Here is an 18,722-nt window from a genome sequence, read left to right on the forward strand (position 1 = left end):
CAGCCTCCCAGGCTGTCAGAATTCACACAGGTGAACATTCAAAGCCCTTATGATGTGCCCGGGCAATGTGCTTGGTGACCTTACATATAAATCATCCGGTTTAATCCCTGCCCAACACTGGACCTAGTATGATTATCCCCATTTTATTCCCAGCCTCATGGGCTAAGGGCTTGCCCAAGGTCGTAGAAGCAGAGCTGGTATGGACCTCAGTGCCCTGATTAGACACTCTTTACTAAACTATGCCATCAGCTGACTTCTTGCACGTGCGCACACACACACACACACAAACACACCACCCCATCTAGGCCCTGGCCTGAACTCCATGGCCAGCCCTGTAAACACATGCCCTTGACACTAGTGGCCACTTCATTCTCTCGGCCTGCCTCTGCTCCTGCCCTCCGCTACAAGCCAGCAGACACGGAAAGGCTGGGGAACTCTCCTAAAGAAAGTCACCCGCCTGGGACTTCTTCAAAAAGATGAGAGATTGAGCACATGCCACTCTTAACTAGTGGAAAGAAGGTGGATATCAACAAAGAGAGTGGAAGAGAGGAGGGGTGGAAGAAAGATTTAGCAACATAACACACAGCCCAGAAGTGGATGGAGGCAGGCTGGTGGCCACGTGGCAAGTCATGGCATGTAGCGAGGGGACCTTGAACACCCCAGTCCTCAGATACGGGCCTCCGGTTCCCTCTGTCATTTTCACCCAGAGCCTAGGGGCTGCTGAGGACAAACACAGGGGAACAGAACGGAAGTCCCCATGATGATGACAAGAGTCCCTGCTCCTAGCCCCACTGGGGAACAAAACAACCTAAGCCAGGCAACACCCTGACTTTGGGATCCCTCAAAGAAAAGGCACCTGCTATTTGGTCACCCAATGGTAATGGTTCTCAAAGTGTGGTCAGCGGACCAGCAGCACCAGCATCACCTGGGAACTTGTTAGAAATGCAGATTCTCAGGCCCAACCCCAGTCCTGTTGATTAAGAACCTCTGGGGACAGGGCCCAGTCATTGATGTTTTAACCATCCCCCCATGTGATTGATTCTGCTGCTCACAGAAATTTGAGATGCATTGCCCTACAGAATTACCAGGCAATCAGCTTCTGTTCACAGTTTCCCATTATCATCTTAGTAACTTGCTCTTAAAGATGAAGGGATGACCAAAAATCACCAAATGTTGAAAAAACAAAATCAACCTCTCTATGAAAAGGGGGCCAAAATAATCAAGCAGGAAAAAAAATTACCCCAGAGGACACAAATAATGTAGGAAGCAGGAGGGAAAAAAGAAAATTCTAACTTATGACCCCCCAAATATTTCAGAATTGTTTTGCAATTTTATTTTCATAATGCAAGTTTCAAATGTTATTGAGAAAATAATAAAATCAGAGAATGAGGAAGAGCAGTATAACCAAACATGACATGGAAACTTTTGCCTTGGAATTTCAGTTGATGTTCCAAGGCTATTAACAATGACTGACAACCTCACATTCTAAAAAGAGGTGTTACCACATTCAGGACAAGATGCAGTAAAAAATAATAATAATAAGGGGTGCCTGGGTGGCTCAGTAGGTTAAGCATCTGCCTTTGGCTCAGGTCATCATCCCAGGGTCTTGGGATCAAGCCCCATGTCAGGCTCCCTGCTCAGCAGGGAGTCTGCTTCTCCTTCTCCCTCTGCCTGCCACTCCCCCTGNTTGTGCTCTGTCTCTCTCTCTCTCTCTCTCTCTCTCTCTCAAATAAATAAATACATAAATAAATCTTTAAAATAATAATAATAATAATAATACAAAACAGCCAACAGCCACCTCCCCCAGCAACGGAGAGAGGCTGGAAATTTCCAGTTCAAGGTAGTGAGACTCTCTTCCCCTCCCCAGGTTACTTTCATCTATTCAAACCTGGTGAAAGGGCCACCTTCAAGAAAGGGAGTCTGCCCTCCCACTCTTTGCCTGGAGCTTACTGATGGCCTATGCAAACCCAGAGATGGGGGACACCCCTCCCCCCCCCGTCACCCAAATATGATGAGGTAGGAAGTTGGTGGGAGCCATCCACAATGGCAGGCTAGAGGCTGGGGACGGTGAGAGTCTTTTTGGCTAAGTAGACCCTGCTATCCTTTTTTTTTTTTTTTAAGATTTTATTTATTTATTTGACAGAGATAGAGACAGCCAGTGAGAGAGGGAACACAAGCAGGGGGAGTGGGAGAGGAAGAAGCAGGCTCATAGCAGAGGAGCCTGATGTGGGGCTCGATCACATAACACCGGGATCACGCCCTGAGCCGAAGGCAGATGCTTAACTGCTGTGCCACCCAGGTGCCCCTAGACCCTGCTATCTTGAAGCCACTCCACATGCTAGGGCGAGGAGACCTCTGCAGAGGGAGGCTATGGGTGAACTGCCAGAGACAGGGTGCGGAGAGGTCATAAAGACAGTGCCTGGAGCATTAGGAAACACCAAGTGGACCCCTGAAGACCCACACATGGGCCCCAAAGGCACCTGCCTCTGAACATCTGCCCTACAGAGGACACTGACCACTGATAACAGTCCCTGTTGCACACTTGTCTCTTTTCTCTGATGCCCTATCTCCTGCCTAGGACCTGGAAGATCAGAGCGGGTAGGCAAAGGTCAGAACACTAGCCTGAGCTAGTTAGCCACCAGGGAGAAGCTGTGAACTAGACGTAAGATCAAGTTTTAAATTGGACTAGACTGGATTTTTTAATGCCTCAAAGTGAGTCTGAATGACCAAAATGAGACTTCTTCTTACAATTAAGAATGACTGTAAAGAGGGGGCGCCTGAGTGGCTCAGTCAGTTAAGCGTCTGACTCTTGATTTCAGCTCAGGTCATGATCTTGGGATCCTGGGATCAAACCATATGCGTTGGGCTCAGCATGGACTCTGCTTCAGATTCTCTCTCTCCTTCTCCCTCTGCCCCTCCCCCCACTCGCTTGCTCTCTCTAAAATAAATAAATAAAATCTTTTTTTAAACTTTATTTTTTTAAAAAAGATTTTATTTATTTATTTGTCAGAGAGAGAGAGCACAGCAGCGGGAGTGGCAGAGAGAGGGAGAAGCAGGCTCCCAGCCCAGCAAGGAGCCCCATGTGGGACTTGATCATCCCAGGACGCTGGGATCATGACCTGAGCTGAAAGCAGGTGATTAACTGTCTGAGCCACCCAGGTGTCCCGATAAATAAAATCTTTGGGGGAAAACAAAGAAAAGAATTGACTGTAAAGAGATAGAAATTGCCCAAGATATTGTGTCAGGGAAGAAACAGCTGACAAGACATGTCTGAAAAAAAATGTGCCCCATTCAATGAGCCGTCTAGTCACAGAATGTAGAACTATGTAGGCATCTACCAGAAGAGAGAGCTAAGGTCCACAGTGTGACGGCTTCTGGGGAAGGAACTGGGGGAGTGGAGGGGAGCTGAAATGGTTGGCTTATTTTTCACCACAAACCTTTTGGTATTACTTAGTCTTTAGCCACATGCGTCTATTGCTTTTTAAAAATGTTTTAAGGTCAAACCATGAAACACTATTTCCTAGCTCCCATGACAGATCAGCGGGGCCCCGGTACCCACTTGGGAATGCCAGTCACTGCCAAATATGGTCTCCAGCTTTGGCATTTGGAAGGTCTCCAAGCCACCTACATGCCCTCACTCTCAACAGGTAACTAACTCTACCTCTTACAATCCATGTTGTGTGTGGCTCAGTGGGTAAAATTCAGAGCCACGCAGGCTGAGTCAAATCCTGGGTCTGCCACTTTGTAGCTGCGTGGCCTTGGGCAAGTTACTTTGATCCTCTGAAGCATCAGTTCTCCTCTCACCCCTCATCCCCCTCATCCCCCAGGACAGGAGACTCACATCCTTCTCTCAGGGTTGTAAAGATTAAACATGATGATGTCAAGGTGAAACCCGATCCTTCCTCCACACAGAACTGCCTGACCTTCACCAGGTGATTTCTGTCTCTTCCTCTCACTCTCTATCTGCCTTCTCTTCCCTCCCTCTCTCATCACGTGCCCCTTCCTAGCTTGGGGGTCTCAGGTTCCTGTCTATGACTCCCCACAATTCAGAACACCACATACCCTTCCCTGACTGTGTTTGCTGCCCAACCACTCATCACTTTCCCCCTGCCCACCTCAGCCTAGCACTGTGAAAGAGTCGTCTCCTGGAAGGCTCCATTTTTCAGCCTCTCCTCTTTCCTCAACCCCCTGCCACCACTGAAGCCACTTCCAGGTCACCAAGGCCAGTAGACTCTTCCCCAGCATCACCTTTCTTGCCTTCAACCCTGCCTTTCAACACTTTGCCTTCTGATTTTTCTGACTACTTCTCTGACATCTCTTTGAGTGTCTCCTCTGATGGGGATTAATGTTAGGGTTCCAGAGGCTCTGCCCTGGGCTCTTTCTCATTTCTTCCAAATGCATTTTTTCCAGGGGAAAAATTCCACCCACTCCACCCCTTCAAGGACCCTCCAGACCCCTCAGCTTACAGCCCATCAGACCCATCACTGCGCACGCCCTATTTGCTCACCAGATATAGGAGATGAGGGGGAACACAGGTGCCCCACCCACCAGAAACAGCAACCGCCAGTGGGGAAGGCTGTAGGCAAGCCCGGTCAGGTACATGACTCCCACAGAGAAAAAACAGTGTTCCAGGATGATGGCGTGAGCCCGGTGCTGGCCAATTAGCCACTCAGTGGCTGTGTGGAGGCCAAGAGGACAAAATTATGGTCAGCTCGGGATCCCTGGGGCTACCCCAGCACCCAGCCTTCTGAGATGCCCCAGCCCTGCTAGGGACAGTTCAACAGTTCAGTGAAGTTTCTTCTGCTCAAGGTCAATAGTACTTCAAAGCCAAGCAGAGTGCCTCTGTGCCCCCAGGACTTGCTCTAGGCCCCTTGCCTGACCTCCTAATCGCATATATAGCTCCCAGTCCCTTCTTGCCCTGACTGCTCCTTCTCAACACCTCCTGCCTGACCCTGTCTCTCTCTCACAGAGATGGCCCGTTTCTGCACATAACTCCTCACACGTGGCCCGACACGTGGTGAGGCAGGAGTCTGTGTCCTTATCTTTGTTCTTAGGGCCTCAGGGCTTTGGCCACCTAGGCCTAGGGCTCTGTGAACAAGCCAGTGACCTCGGACAAGCTCCAAGGAGAAGAGGTCTCCTGCCAGGGAACCCTGAGCTCACCAGGCCACAGCAGCTGTAAGCTGAATGAGTGAGTGTATGGGCACTTGGCGCTTTCACAGCCCACAGGCCTGGGATGAAATCCCAACTCCTCCGTGTAACTGTTGTGTGGCCCTGAGCAAGTTGGCTAACTTCCTGAGGCTCAAGGATCCTTCTGCTAAAGGGGTAATAGAAGAGTACCTCCTGAAGAGAGTGCTGTCATGATGAAATGAGACAGTACATATAAAGGGTTTAGCAGCTGGCCCGGGCCTTCTGCAGGGCTCAATAAATATAAGTCATGTCGGCGGGCAGGGGACGCAAGAGGTATGACCAGGGAATGTGCGGGCTACGAGGGGGCTAGGATGGAGGGTGAGGGTGGAAGGGCAGTCTGAGCACAGATTCTCCAGCATCTCCGGGACATTGGGAATGGAAGCCCCTCCCTCCACTGCCAGCCTCTATTGGGCCGCAACTCTATTAATCCAGCGGGCTCCCGGTAGGTACGCGCCAGCCCCGCCCCCTCGCTCGCCCCGCCCCCCCCCCGTGCACCCGAGGCCCCGCCCCCGCCACCCGCGCTGGGCTGCGGGACCTCACCTAAACATACGCTGCTGATGGCGTAGCACATCAAGGCCTGGGACACGCCGAAGCGGAAGAACAGGTACTGGTGAAAGGTGTTGACGAAGGCTGCCCCAAAACCGAAGATGGTCAGCCCCAGCAGCGACATCAGGATGGTGGGGTAGCGGCCTAGCCTGCGAGCGTTCAAGGGAGGCTGCGCCAAGCGCGCGGACCTCCAAGACTGGCCCAGTCCGACACCGGGGACCAGTCCCCAGCCATCCATAGGCCTCCAAAGTGCCCCTACCCTCGCCTCCCCGCTTTGACACTCTTTTAGCTCTGAATGCCCACGAGGAGGAGGCAGGAGCTTCCAGGGACCAGAGGGAACTCCGGGACACTCACTTGTCACTTACGAACCCAAAGATGAGGGAACCTATTAGGAGGCCAGCCGTGAACATGGTCTGCACGCCTTCCGTGTCCCGGTCCTTGCCACACACCAAGTCAAACTAGGGGTTTGACGCAGGATTGGCTACGAGCCTCCACCCAGGGTCAGCCTTCTGGGTCCAGGGACTGAGCGTACACCCCTCCACCCCCCCCCACCCGGGGTGGGCCTTTAGGCAGAAGGGGCATGGGACAGGCTCGGACAGCTGTGCATGTGCCCATCCTGCATCTGGCAGACCCTGGGAGAGAGGCCTGGAGAATGGGGACCAGAGGCCTAGGCCAAAACGGGGAATAGGTGGAAATGTAACTGAGCAAAAGCTGCAATCACTGAAGACCCTTTCCCAAATACAGATGTCACGCCCCAGCCTAGAGATTCAAATTGGTCAGTTCTGTGCTGTGAAGGGCCCGGGTTGCAGCTCTGGCTGAGAAACCCTGTAAGAGGTACCTGATCAAAGCTGCTTCTTTCCCCAGTTCTCTATCTTGTGTGAGTTCAGAGGGCAGAGCCACAACCACGGAGCAATTCTCCAGACGGATGGCAAAGCCTGCCAACTGACATTTGCCTCGACACCCACGTCAGCTCTAGCTTCCTGGCTAAAACAGGTGAGGCCAGGCCTAGACAACTGGGATCCTATGTTTCTGCCCTGGCTCTGCCTCTGGAAGGTCACCTTGGACCAGTTGCTTCCCCTCCCTGAGCCTCAGTTTCCCCACCTGTTCAGTAAGGGTGAGGGCACATTTCTGGGCCTGTGGGGTAGCTATAGACACCTCGGGAGAAGGCACACCTCATTGACCAGCGATCTCTTCTTGGTCTCAGGATAGATCCACCCATCTTGGCATGACTCTGTATGGTTGAGGCCAAACTGGATAATAGATTCCAGATCCCAGGCCACAGGCAAGTACATGAGGCATGTCTGGAAACTGCCATTGGGTTCTCGGGGCAGGGTCAAATTCAACTGCTGAGCCTCTGACAAGTTGGGGTCCACTGCCAGTATCCAGCTGGTGTTGCAGTAAGGCTTCTGGGCTGTGAACATGAAGATGTCAGCAAACATGAAGAAGGCCAACAGGATGTTGGGTATGAAGGTGAGGCCCACCAGCTTGCGCTGGAATGTGCCAAACTCCCCCACCACATCCAGGATGTTGGCAAACTTGTCATCCTGCTGGGCTTCTGTGGCCCTTGATCTGCGTAACAGCATCTCCTGAGACGGGGGATGGCTGTGTTCTGGTGCTTCAAGCTGGTTCGAATTCGTGGGAGGATGGAGGGATCTCTTCTTTACCTTGCAGTTGTTTTCTGTTACCATCTGTTCAAAGAAGGAATGCAGCTCAGTCTCTGCTGACACCACTTCCCAAACATCAGAGGCTGGCATGGGAGCCACTAACTGGAAGTTTGGATTCCAGCCTTGATGTTCTCTGTAGTTCCCTCCTTCACTTATGAAGTTTCTTAGTTAACGTAATTTGTTCCCCATGGGCCCCACCCATCCTTGATTTTCAGTGCACTTAGGATTTTGTAAATGTTGTAGAAAATGCTATGCTTTCATTGTCATGAATAAGTCCTGAGGAGCTTTCTCTCCCACAGCTTCCCCACAACTGATACTTTGGTTACAGAGACAGGCAGACACTGCCAGTCTTGCAAAAGGTAGGAGAGATCTCCAGGGAAAATTCTTCCAAAAAACAAATAACTCCCCCCTGCCCCGAAAATATCTGGATCGGGAGTAGCCAGGTGACCACAGATGTTGGGAGCCAGGCCTGGGGCATCAAAATGGTAGAGTGGTGTAGAGCAGCATAGAGCCTAACTGGAAAGGCAGGAAAGGGGGAGGCGGGAAGGGAGATAGCAATACTGACTGTAAGGATATTAAGCAGATCAAGCAAAGAGTTCAAAACGAAAGGTTCTGAAAGTCGTGAGAAGGTGATCCATTCTGAGTCAACAGAAACAGGAACCAACAGCTCCTGACTGCAGGTGTTGGAACGGTCAGAAGCAGAGTTCATAGAACCACTATCCTACAAACTTTCAAAGACACAAAAGTCATAATTACAAGATGAACTCACAACAAGAACTGGCAAAAGGACATTTTTGGAGGGAAGACACTGAACTTTTAAAAGAAATGGAAACACTAAAAGGGAAAAAGCCGAGTCAGATTTGACACGGAGAATTACACTGGAACTCACAGCCGAAATGTGAAAGAGAGGCAGAGAGACTCAGGAGATACAAGGTTTACCATGCATCCAGTTGGAGGCCCAGTAGGAGAAATGGAGAAGCAAGATTTAAAGAAATAAAAGCAATGCATTTTCTAAAAACTTGGGAAACATGAATCCGTAGACCCAGGAAGCAGCATATCTCAAGCAGAATCCATAAAGAAGAAACCCGTGGCTACGCACATTGTAAAAAAGCTGCAGAACATCAATGACGAAGGTCTTCAAAAACATCTAGAGAGAAGACAGATCACTGACACATGAGCAGGGTTCACAGTCTTTGGTAAAGAAACAAGAGTTGATAAGCAACAAGGAAACCAGAAGAGAGTGAAAGTCTGTAGAAAAAAAGAAAATAATAGCCAATCTAGAATTGTTGACTCAGCAAAATTACCTGTCAAGAGCTAGGGTAAAATAAAGACAGTTACAGCTAGTCAGAAATTGAGGAAGCATCCATGTACGAGACCTGATTTAATGGAGTTTCTAAAGAATAAGAAGGAGGGAAACTATCTCAGAAGGACAGTCTCAGATGCCAATAATGAACGATCAGATGTGGCAAACATGTAAGCAAATCCAACTGTTGACTGTATTCAATAATAAAAATCCTGTCCATTTGTGGGGGAAAAAGGTCGAATGGTGGGCAACAATAATATATGTCAGGAGGGAGACAATCTGAGCTAAAGTATCCTACAGCCTTTCTATTATTTGGGGTGTAGAACAGAGAAATCAAGAGTTCAGAGGTACATTTGCATGATAAAATTTCAAGGACAACCATTCCAGTAATATACCTAGAGAACAGTAGTGGGGAAAGGTAGACTGAAGGGGAAAACAAATACGAACCCTCAATCCAGAAGTAGTCAAGGGAAGAGAAAATGAAAGAAACGGGAAAAGTGGATGACAATGATTGCGATTGGAGAAATGAGACACGGTACATTGATTATCACTAGTTAAAAGAGATGGTTGCATTGAGCCTTTTAAATGAGTGATTGATTTATAGAGCAGGGGGAGGGGCAGAGTCAAGCAGACTCCCTGCTGAGTGTGGAGCCATGACCCTGAGATCATGACCTGAGCCAAAATCATGAGTTGGACACCTAACCAACTGAGCCACCCAGATGCCCCATGCATTAGGCCTTTTAAAAGTTGAATTCGTATGCTGTTTTTACAGAGGATGGCCAGTATTTTCCAGTTCTCCCAGAACACACCCAGTTTACATCCCCTGTGCTAGTGTAATGACTCATAGTGTCCCCTTACTCTCTCATAAGAGTTTTGATTTGTGTGACAATTTGGTCACCCTGTAAGAAGGCACATTTAAAGCAGAAACATAAAAGGCTGATGGTAGGAGCATGGAAAAAGTTCCATTAGGCAGGGTGCTTGGGTGGTTTAGTTGGTTAAGCCTCTCCCGTCGGCTCAGGTCATGATCTCAGGGTCCTGGGATCGAGCCCTGCATTGGGCTCCCCACTCAGCAGGAAGTCTGCTTGTCCCTCTCCCTCTGTTCCTCCCCGTGCTTGTGTTCTCTCTGTCTCTCTCTCAAAAAATATATAAAATCTTTTTAAAATAAGTTCTATTAGGCAAACAGTCATCAAAAGAAAGCTGATTTAGCTATATTACTAGCAGAAAAAATAAAAAAGATAAAGTATCATTTGGAATAGAGAGATTAATTATCTAAAGATAAAAGTTCACTACACCACAAATGTTAATTTTAAATATATATGAACCTAACAAAGATCTTCAAATATATACAACAATAATGGGTATAACTAACAGGAGAAAGTGACAGCTCCAATATCATAATGAGAAATTTCAGTGCATCTTTTCCAAGGGGTCAAATATACAGAAACTTAGCAAAGATAAAGATTATTTGAATAACACAATTAACAAGCTTTTTCTAACGGCCATTTGTAAAATTCTGCATCTAACCACTAGAGATTACACACTTTTCTCATGCCTACTTAGAGCATTCGTAGAACTTGATCATGTACCAGCCAAGAAAGCAAACCTCAACAAATTTGAGAGAATGGTCAGAAATGGTCTTTTGGGGGCACCTGGGTGGCACAGCGGTTAAGCGTCTGCCTTCGGCTCAGGGCGTGATCCCGGTGTTATGGGATCGAGCCCCACATCAGGCTCCTCCACTATGAGCCTGCTTCTTCCTCTCCCACTCCCCCTGCTTGTGTTCCCTCTCTCGCTGGCTGTCTCTATCTCTGTCAAATAAAATCTTAAAAAAAAAAAAAAAAAGAAATTGTCTTTTGACTCCCATGCCACTAAATTAGAAGTCACTAACAAACAGCTTAATAGCTTAATTTAGAATTCTTGTGTATGTCACATACATTTGTAATACAGTTGTGGTTAGTATGCCTTCCATCCTGGGATCCCTTGGTTTCCTAAATGATTTTTTAAAAATTTGTATATGTTAAGGTTCACTCTTTGCTCTCTAAAGTCCTATGGGTTTAGACAAATGCATAGGGTCATGTATCCACTAGGACACCATAGAGTGTCATACAAGAATTTCACTTCCCTAAAAAAATTTTCTGTGTTCCACCTATTAAACCTTTCTCCCTCCTCTCCCACCCCTGGTAACCACTGGCCTTTTTACTATATATCTTACCTTTTCCGGAATGTTGCATAGTTGGAATCATACAGTATATAGCTTTTCCGACTGGCTCCTTTCACTTAGCAATATGCACTTTAAGGGTCTTCCATAATTTTTCACGGCTTGATAGCTCTTTTTTAAATCACTGAATAATATTCTACTATATTCACTTAAACACAGTTTATCCATTCACCTATTGAAGACCATCTTGGTCATTTCCAGTGTTTGGCAATTGTGAATAAAGCTGCTAAACATTTGCATGCAGGTTTTGTGTGAGTGTAATTTTCAAATCAGTTGGGTAAATACCTAGGAACACAGGTGCCGGAGTACATGGTGAAACTATGTTTAGCTTTGTAAGAATTGCCAAACGATCTTCCAAAGTGGCTGTACCATTTTCCACTCCCACCAGCAATGAGTGAAAATGCTTGTTTGTCTACATCTTTATCAGCAATTGGTGGTGTCAGTTTATTGGGTTTTAGTTATTTTATTTTATTTTTTTTATTTTTAAAGATTTTATTTATTTATTTGACAGAGAGACAGAGTACAAGTAGACAGAGGGGGAGGGAGAAGCAGGCTCCCCGCTGAGCAGAGAGCCCGATGCAGGACTCAGTCCCAGGATTGTGGAATCATGACCTGAGCCAAAGGCAGATGCTTAACCCACTGAGCCACCCAGGCACCCCAGATTTTAATCATTTTAATAGATATGTAGTGTTATCTCATTTTTTCATTCTTTTAAACTGTGATTCCCTAATGACAAATAATGTTGAGCATCTTCTCATATGTTTATTTATCTTTGGTGAATTATCTCTTTGGATCTTTTGCTCATTTTTAATTTGGGATGTTTGTTTTCTTGTTGTCGAGTTTTAAGTTCTTTGTATATTTTAGATACAAGTCTTTTTATTAGATACATGTTTTGCAAATATTTTCTTCAGCCTGTGGTCTGCCTTTTTATTCTCTTAACAACATCTTTTGCAGAGCAGAAGTTTTTAATGTTAATAAAGTCTAACTTAACAATTTTTTTCTTTCATATATTCTGTTTTCAGTTTTGTATCTAAAAATTCATTGACAAACCCAAGATCACCTAGATTTTCTCCTGTGTTTTCTTCTAGAAGATGTGTAGTTTTGTGTTTTACATTTTGGCCTATGATCTACTTTGAATTCATTTTTGTAAAGGGTGTAAAATCTATGTTTAGATTAACTTTTTTGCCTATGGACATTCAATGGTTACAGTCCATTCAATCATTACAGAAGACTGTCCTTTCTCCATTGACTTGCCTTTGCATCTTTGATCAGTTGACTGTATGTAGGTCTACCTCTGGGCTCTCCTCTGCTCCATGGCTTTATGTGTTTATTCTATTGCCAATACCATGCCATTTTGATTATGGTAGCTTTATATAGTAAGTCTCTATATCAGGAATTGTGAGTCCTCCAACTTTGTTTTTCTTCACTACTGTGGTGATTCTCCTAGGTCTTTTGCCTTTCCATATGAACTTTAGAATCAGCTTGTTGATATCTGCAAAATAGCTGTCTGTATTTTTTTTTAAGATTTTATTTTTAGTTATCTCTATACCCAACAACATGGGGCTGGAACATACAACCCCAAGATCAAGAGTCACGTGCTCCACTGACAGAGCCAGCCAGGTGCCCCTAGCTTGCTGGGTTTTTTGTTTGTTTGTTTGTTTTTAATATTTATTTATTTATTTTAGAGGGGAGGGTGGAGTGCAAGCAGGGGGAGGAGCAGAGGGAGAGGAAGAGAATCTCAAGCAGATTCCCCGCTGAGCACAGAGCCAGACACGGAGCTTGATCTCATGACCCTGAGATCATGACCTGAGCCCAAATCAAGAGTTGGACACTTAATTGACTGAGCCACCAAGGCACCCTTCTAGCTTGCTGTATTTTTTGTTGAGATTTGTATTGAACCTATAAGTCAGGTTAGGAAGAATTGACATTTTAATAAAATATTGGGTCTTCTGACCCATGAACATGGAATATATCTATAACTATATTTATATTTTAAGTCTTATAAATATATACATATAAGATTTTTAAAATTTGTAAATAGCCCAGAAGTCAAAAAAAGATCATAATGGAAATTTTAATATATTTATAAATGAGTCATAATGAGTGATAACATATTAAAACTTGTGGGTGGTATAAAAGGTGGTACTCTGTGGGAAATTTATAACTTTAACTACTTTATAATAGAAAATCAGAAAGTCTGAAAATAAATAAGATTCCCATGATAAAAAGTGGGGAAAAAAACAGTAGAATAAACCCAAATAAGTAAAGGAAGGTGATAATAAAGTTAAAACAGAAATAAATAGAAATCAAAAATATAGTAAGAGAATCAACAAAGTCCAAAATTGGTTCTTTAAGTAGATGAGTAATTTAGACACACCCCTGGTGAAATTAAATACAAAATTTTAAAAACAGAAAGTACAATTAATCTTTTATATATGCAAAAAGGAATATAAAGACACAGGAAGATTAAAAATATTAACTAAATGCTAACATTAACTTTATGCCAATGAATTTGAAACTTAGATGAATTAAATTCTGAAAACAAAATGAATCTAATGGACTCCAGAATAAGTAGAAAGCCTTACAAGTTCTACAATGATGAAGGAAATGAAAGCAGGGGTGCCTGGGGGGCTCAGTCAGTTAAGTGTCTGACTCTTGATTTCGGTTCAGGTCATGATCTCAGGGTCTTGGGATGGAGCCCCACATCAGGCTCTGTGCTCAATGGGGAGTCTGCCTGAGATTCTCTCTCTCCTTCTCCCTCTGTGCAGCACACACCATCTCACTCTTTCTCTCTTTCTAAAAAAAAAAATAATAAAAATGAAATAAAAAATAAATTTAAAAAAATAAAGAAATGAAAGCAGAAATTCACAAAGAAAACACCAGACCCAAAATGTTCTACGGGAGGTCTACCAAACTTGTATGTAACAGATTATTCCAGTGTATACAATCGTTTTTCAGGGAATAAGAAGAGAGAGAAACTTTCCAATCATTCTAACTTCAGTAACAAAACTTCAGTTCTATAGTACAACAATGGAAATTATAGATCCATTTCATTCATAAAAATAGATGTAAAAGCTCTAAGTACAATGTTAGTAAATCAAATTTGATAGTGTATAAAGAGGGAAAATATACCACAGTCAAGTCAGTTTTAAACTAGGAAAGCAAAGATGGTTTTACTATTAGAAAATACATAAATACTTATCTAGTAGATTAAAGGAGAAAAGCCATATGATCATGTTTAGAGATGCAGAAAATGCATTTGATAAATTCAACACTGATTCATGATTTTTTGTAAATCCTAGAAAAATTAGAATTTCTTTGATCTAATAAAGAGAATCTACCCCTCCTAATATCCTAAAATGGGGAAATATTAGAATTATTCCCTTAAAAATGAGAGAGAAGACAAAAGTGTCCACAATCCCCTGTTCAGCATCATACTGATAGCCCTAGCAAGTGCAATGAGATAAAGAGAAGTTAAAAGCATAAGGAATGGAAAGAAGAAAATAAAGCCCCAAAGAATCTACAAATAATTAGAAACAAGAGGAGAAATTAGCAAACTAGCTGAGTATAATGTGAATATATAAGTCAATTACATGTCTGTATACCTAAAGCCATTCAATTTGTAAAATAAACCATTTTAATGGGAAAATGTTCAAGTTCACTTGAAATTAGAGAAATGCAACTTACAGCAATACAACAAAGAACATTTTTTACCTATCAGATTGGCAAAAATTAAAAACCATGACAACACATTTTGTTGGTGAGACTGTGAAGAGACAAATTCCCACTGTTAATGGGAATGCGAACTGGTGCAAACCTTCTGAAGGACAATTTGGCACTACCTAATATGCAGGAGAGCTAACCCAGCTGAGTTGCTTCAGTCTTGCCTGTTCTCCTAGGACCTGAATGTGTGACTGGTCCTCAACTGGCCTCTGGGAATTGAGCTCTGTGCTACAAACTGATGAGACTATTTTGCATGCTTGGAACTTTGAACCATGTTGTACCAGCCTATCTATGTGGTTTGTGCCTTATGGGGAACATCTCCTTCCTTCCTAAGGTCTGAAATTGAGTCATGAAGTTTCAGTAACTGCAGTTAATCATGAAGGTACTTTGTGCCTGTGTGACCAACACCTCCCTGCCCCCCCAACCCCCATCCCAGCAGTAAAAACCCTCAACTCAGGCTCAAGGAAGGTTCTCTGGCAGAAAAGACTTGACCTATCTTGCTACTGTTCATTGCTGCGGGGGGTAAGGGTGTGCTGTGTAATTCTGCTGGAAGAGTACTGTTGGAAGTTGGTGCCTGTTTCCCCTAGACTCCACCCTATGCATCTTTCCCCTTTATTGACCTTGCTTTGTATCCTTCTGCTGTAATAAATTTTAGCTGTGAGTATAACAGTTTCTGAGGCCTGTGAGTGCATCTAGTGAATCCAGAACTGGGGGTGGTCTTGGAGACCTCTGACACACTTGACAGAATTATATATGCACTAGCTTTTTGACTCAGCAATCCTGCTTCTAGGAATTTACCCTGAAGGTACACTTTCATCAATAAGAAAATACATAGGCACAAGATTATTCCCTGCAGCATTGACGGTATTGCAAAATATAAGGAACAACCTTAATGTTCATACATAGGAGAGTGGTTGAATAAAAGATGGTACATCTGCCCGATGGGATATTATGCAGCTGCAAAAAAAAAAAAAAAAAAGAAAGAAAAAGAGGAGGAAAATTTCTATGAATTGATACGGAGTGATTTCCAAGCCACATGGTTAGTGAGAAAAGCACTATGCTCAAGAATATGTATAGTATGCTACCTTGCATATAATAAAGGGAGCTATAAGGTATATGCTCATTTGTGGGAAAAAAATACAGGACACGTAAGTCACAGGTTAATGAGATTGGTTATGTATGAGACGGAGCACGTGCAAACAGGTGATGGAGGTAAAGGGATGAAGGGAAGTGATGCTTCTCTAAAGATAGTTTTTGTATTCTGACCCTTAGAACCATAGCGTGTCTCACATACGACCCCCTCCTCAAATAAATTATTAAAATTAATCAGGACAAGGCAAACATCCAAATGGCAAACCTAAGTGTATTATAACTAAACATCATAACCCCATTGACGGGGACAGAGAAGAAAAGAACTAGCTTAAGTAACTTTGGAAAATAGTTTGTCAATGATACAAAGCTGAAGATAAGAATTGTACCAAAATGTATTCTAGTTAGTGCGTCTGTTTATCACGGGGATATGAATTCACACTTCTGAAGCTGCTTTATGTACATGGAGTACATAATAACTATAGTTTAGTAAAGCAAATAACTATATGGTAGATAATAAGAGCTAGATTTCTGCTAGAGAAAAGAGTTACAACCAAGGACAGGGGAAGACTAGAAGGAAGACCATGGCCTTAGACTGGAATCACGGGTACCAGTAAGAACTCACGACTTCAGACACATATGGAGAGATAGAAGCTGGGTATATATTTTCTAGCCCTGCACACTGAGATGGCCCACAAGCAGTGACACCTCATAGCAATGATCATACCTAGTACTCAGATCTTGGTTTCTAAGTAAAAGAATGAGGGTTCTTTGGAGAAATTGTTGGTCCCAGGGCTGAAGCAGGAAAAGTGCAAAATGCAGGGCAGTGGGGGGGGGGTGTTTGTGTTGCCAGAAAGTAAGGAATGGCCCCCCAAATGACAGGGGCATGTCAGAAGGACACAGAAGCCAACCAGAAGAAGTCCTCAATAACCAAACCTGGGACAATTTTAGCAACAAAATAAATAGTGATAGTAATAGATTATAACCCATAGACTAAATATACCTGAGTCCGTGCTGATATAATATTTGAATTAACAGGAGAAAAGGGATAGCTCTTCCTTACTGTAGAATTCTACATTAATAATATAGAAGGAATGATGGAAATAGAAAATCACCATTTGGCAAGCACCAGAGTTATAATCATCGCCTGCAAGAATCATTGATGGATATATAAAACCGGAGGATGAACATATGAGAAACAGATATTTGCAGTGTCAAAGTATCTCCCCACATGATACGATCAGTTACAAAGGGGAAAACAATAACTTTATAATGAAGAAAGTTGGCAGACAGCACTTCAAACAAGTGATCAAAATTAAAATCACCACTAATGGGACATCAGGTACCCCTTGATATCATGCACTAAAAAGAGTATATCGGAGCACCTGGGTGGCTCAGTTGGTTAAGCGTCTGCCTTCGGCTCAGGTCATGATCCCAGGGTCCTGGGATCAAGCCCCACATCAGGCTTTTTGGTCAGCACAGAACCTGCCTCTCCCTCTGCCTCCTGCTCTGCCTATGTGTGCTCCCGTCTCTCTGTCAAATAAATAAATAAATAGACTTTAAAAAAAAAAAAAGAGTCTTGAGTTAAAAAAAAAAAAAGAAGGTTATATAATCACTTCTTGCCAAAAATGCATGATGTTGATATAATCATGAGAAAATACCAAACAAATTTAGGAACATTCTACAAAATAACTCGTTAGTACTTTCCAAAAGTGTCAAAGCATGAAAGATGAAGCCTGAATTTTTCCAGGTTGGAGGAGACTAGGAAGACAGCTGAACCCAGTCTGGTACCAGCCCTGACTCCAGGGAAGGAGCCAGGAGCAGCCCACTTGCTTGCTGCCTCCCAGTGAGTAGCTCCCCTGCCTGGAGTTTACGGGGTGATGGGTGCCAATGGCTCTATTGATTATGGCCTTAAAAAGGCTTAGAATGAAGCCACCAACTTTTGCTGGGTTGGGATCCTTTTTTTTTTTTTTTTAAGATTTTATTTATTTATTCGACAGAGATAGAGAAAGCCAGCGAGAGAGGGAACACAAGCAGGGGGAGTGGGAGAGGAAGAAGCAGGCTCATAGCAGAGGAGCCTGATGTGGGGCTCGATCCCATAACGCCGGGATCACGCCCTGAGCCGAAGGCAGACGCTTAACCGCTGTGCCACCCAGGCGCGCCTGGGTTGGGATCCTTGACAGCTTTGGGCTCCTCGTGTGTATCAAAAGGAATAAAAAGAAAATTATGAGGGTATTCAGTGTGCCACCTACAGCAGAAACTTCATCAGAGCCCAACTTTCATGACACAATGAGCAAAATTCATTTAAGATAGCAACTGGAAATGATTTCCATTTCCAGGAAGTCTGACTACCAGCAGCCATAAAACCAAGCTAACGATATGCAGCTCTTATTGGAATGAAATCTCAGAAAATGAGCAATATAAGCAATTGTTGTTAAACAACGTGGTAGCAAACTCCTAATTCTACTAAATCATGAATAGCACTTTTGAAAAACTCTGTCTTCTTGTTGGAGAGGATGTGGAGAAAGGGGATCCCTCCTACATTGTTGGTGGGAATGCAAGTTGGTACAGCCACTCTGGAAAACAGTGTGGAGGTCCCTTAAAAAGTTAAAAATTGAGCTACCCTATGATCCAGCCATTGCACTACTGGGTGTTTACCCCAAAGATACAGACGTAGTGAAGAGAAGGGCCATATGCACACCAATGTTCATAGCAGCAATGTCCACAATAGCTAAATCGTGGAAGGAGCCGAGATGCCCTTCAACAGATGACTGGATTAAGAAGTTGTGGTCCATATATACAATGGAATATTACTCAGCAATCAGAAAGAACGAGTTCTCAACATTTGCTACAACATGGACGGCACTGGAGGAGATAATGCTAAGTGAAATAAGTCAAGCAGAGAAAGACAACTATCATATAATTTCTCTCATCTATGGAACATAAGAACTACGATGATCAGTAGGGGAAGAAAGGGATAAAGAAAGGGGGGGTA

At 44.0% G+C, this 18,722-nt stretch overlaps 1 protein-coding gene and 1 pseudogene across 1 annotated transcript in view; one reads left to right on the plus strand and one right to left on the minus strand.

The window, feature by feature from the left end:
• The window catches only part of SLC22A14 (solute carrier family 22 member 14), a 13,236-nt gene extending 5,749 nt beyond the window's left edge, over positions 1-7,487 (minus strand). The window contains exons 1-4 of the mRNA XM_040636608.1: positions 6,906-7,487; positions 6,088-6,191; positions 5,728-5,882; positions 4,508-4,676 (exon numbers count right to left, since the gene is read on the minus strand). Coding sequence (XP_040492542.1) covers positions 4,508-4,676; positions 5,728-5,882; positions 6,088-6,191; positions 6,906-7,487 — 1,010 coding nt within the window. The remainder of the gene's footprint in view (positions 1-4,507; positions 4,677-5,727; positions 5,883-6,087; positions 6,192-6,905) is intronic.
• Positions 7,488-15,813: 8,326 nt separating this feature from the next.
• Positions 15,814-18,127, plus strand: LOC103682185 (annotated as a pseudogene).
• The last annotated feature ends 595 nt before the right edge of the window (positions 18,128-18,722 follow it).

This window comes from Ursus maritimus, unplaced genomic scaffold, assembly GCF_017311325.1.
Source record: "Ursus maritimus isolate PB19 unplaced genomic scaffold, ASM1731132v1 scaffold_20, whole genome shotgun sequence".
In the NCBI taxonomy this organism is placed as follows: Eukaryota; Metazoa; Chordata; class Mammalia; order Carnivora; family Ursidae; genus Ursus; species Ursus maritimus.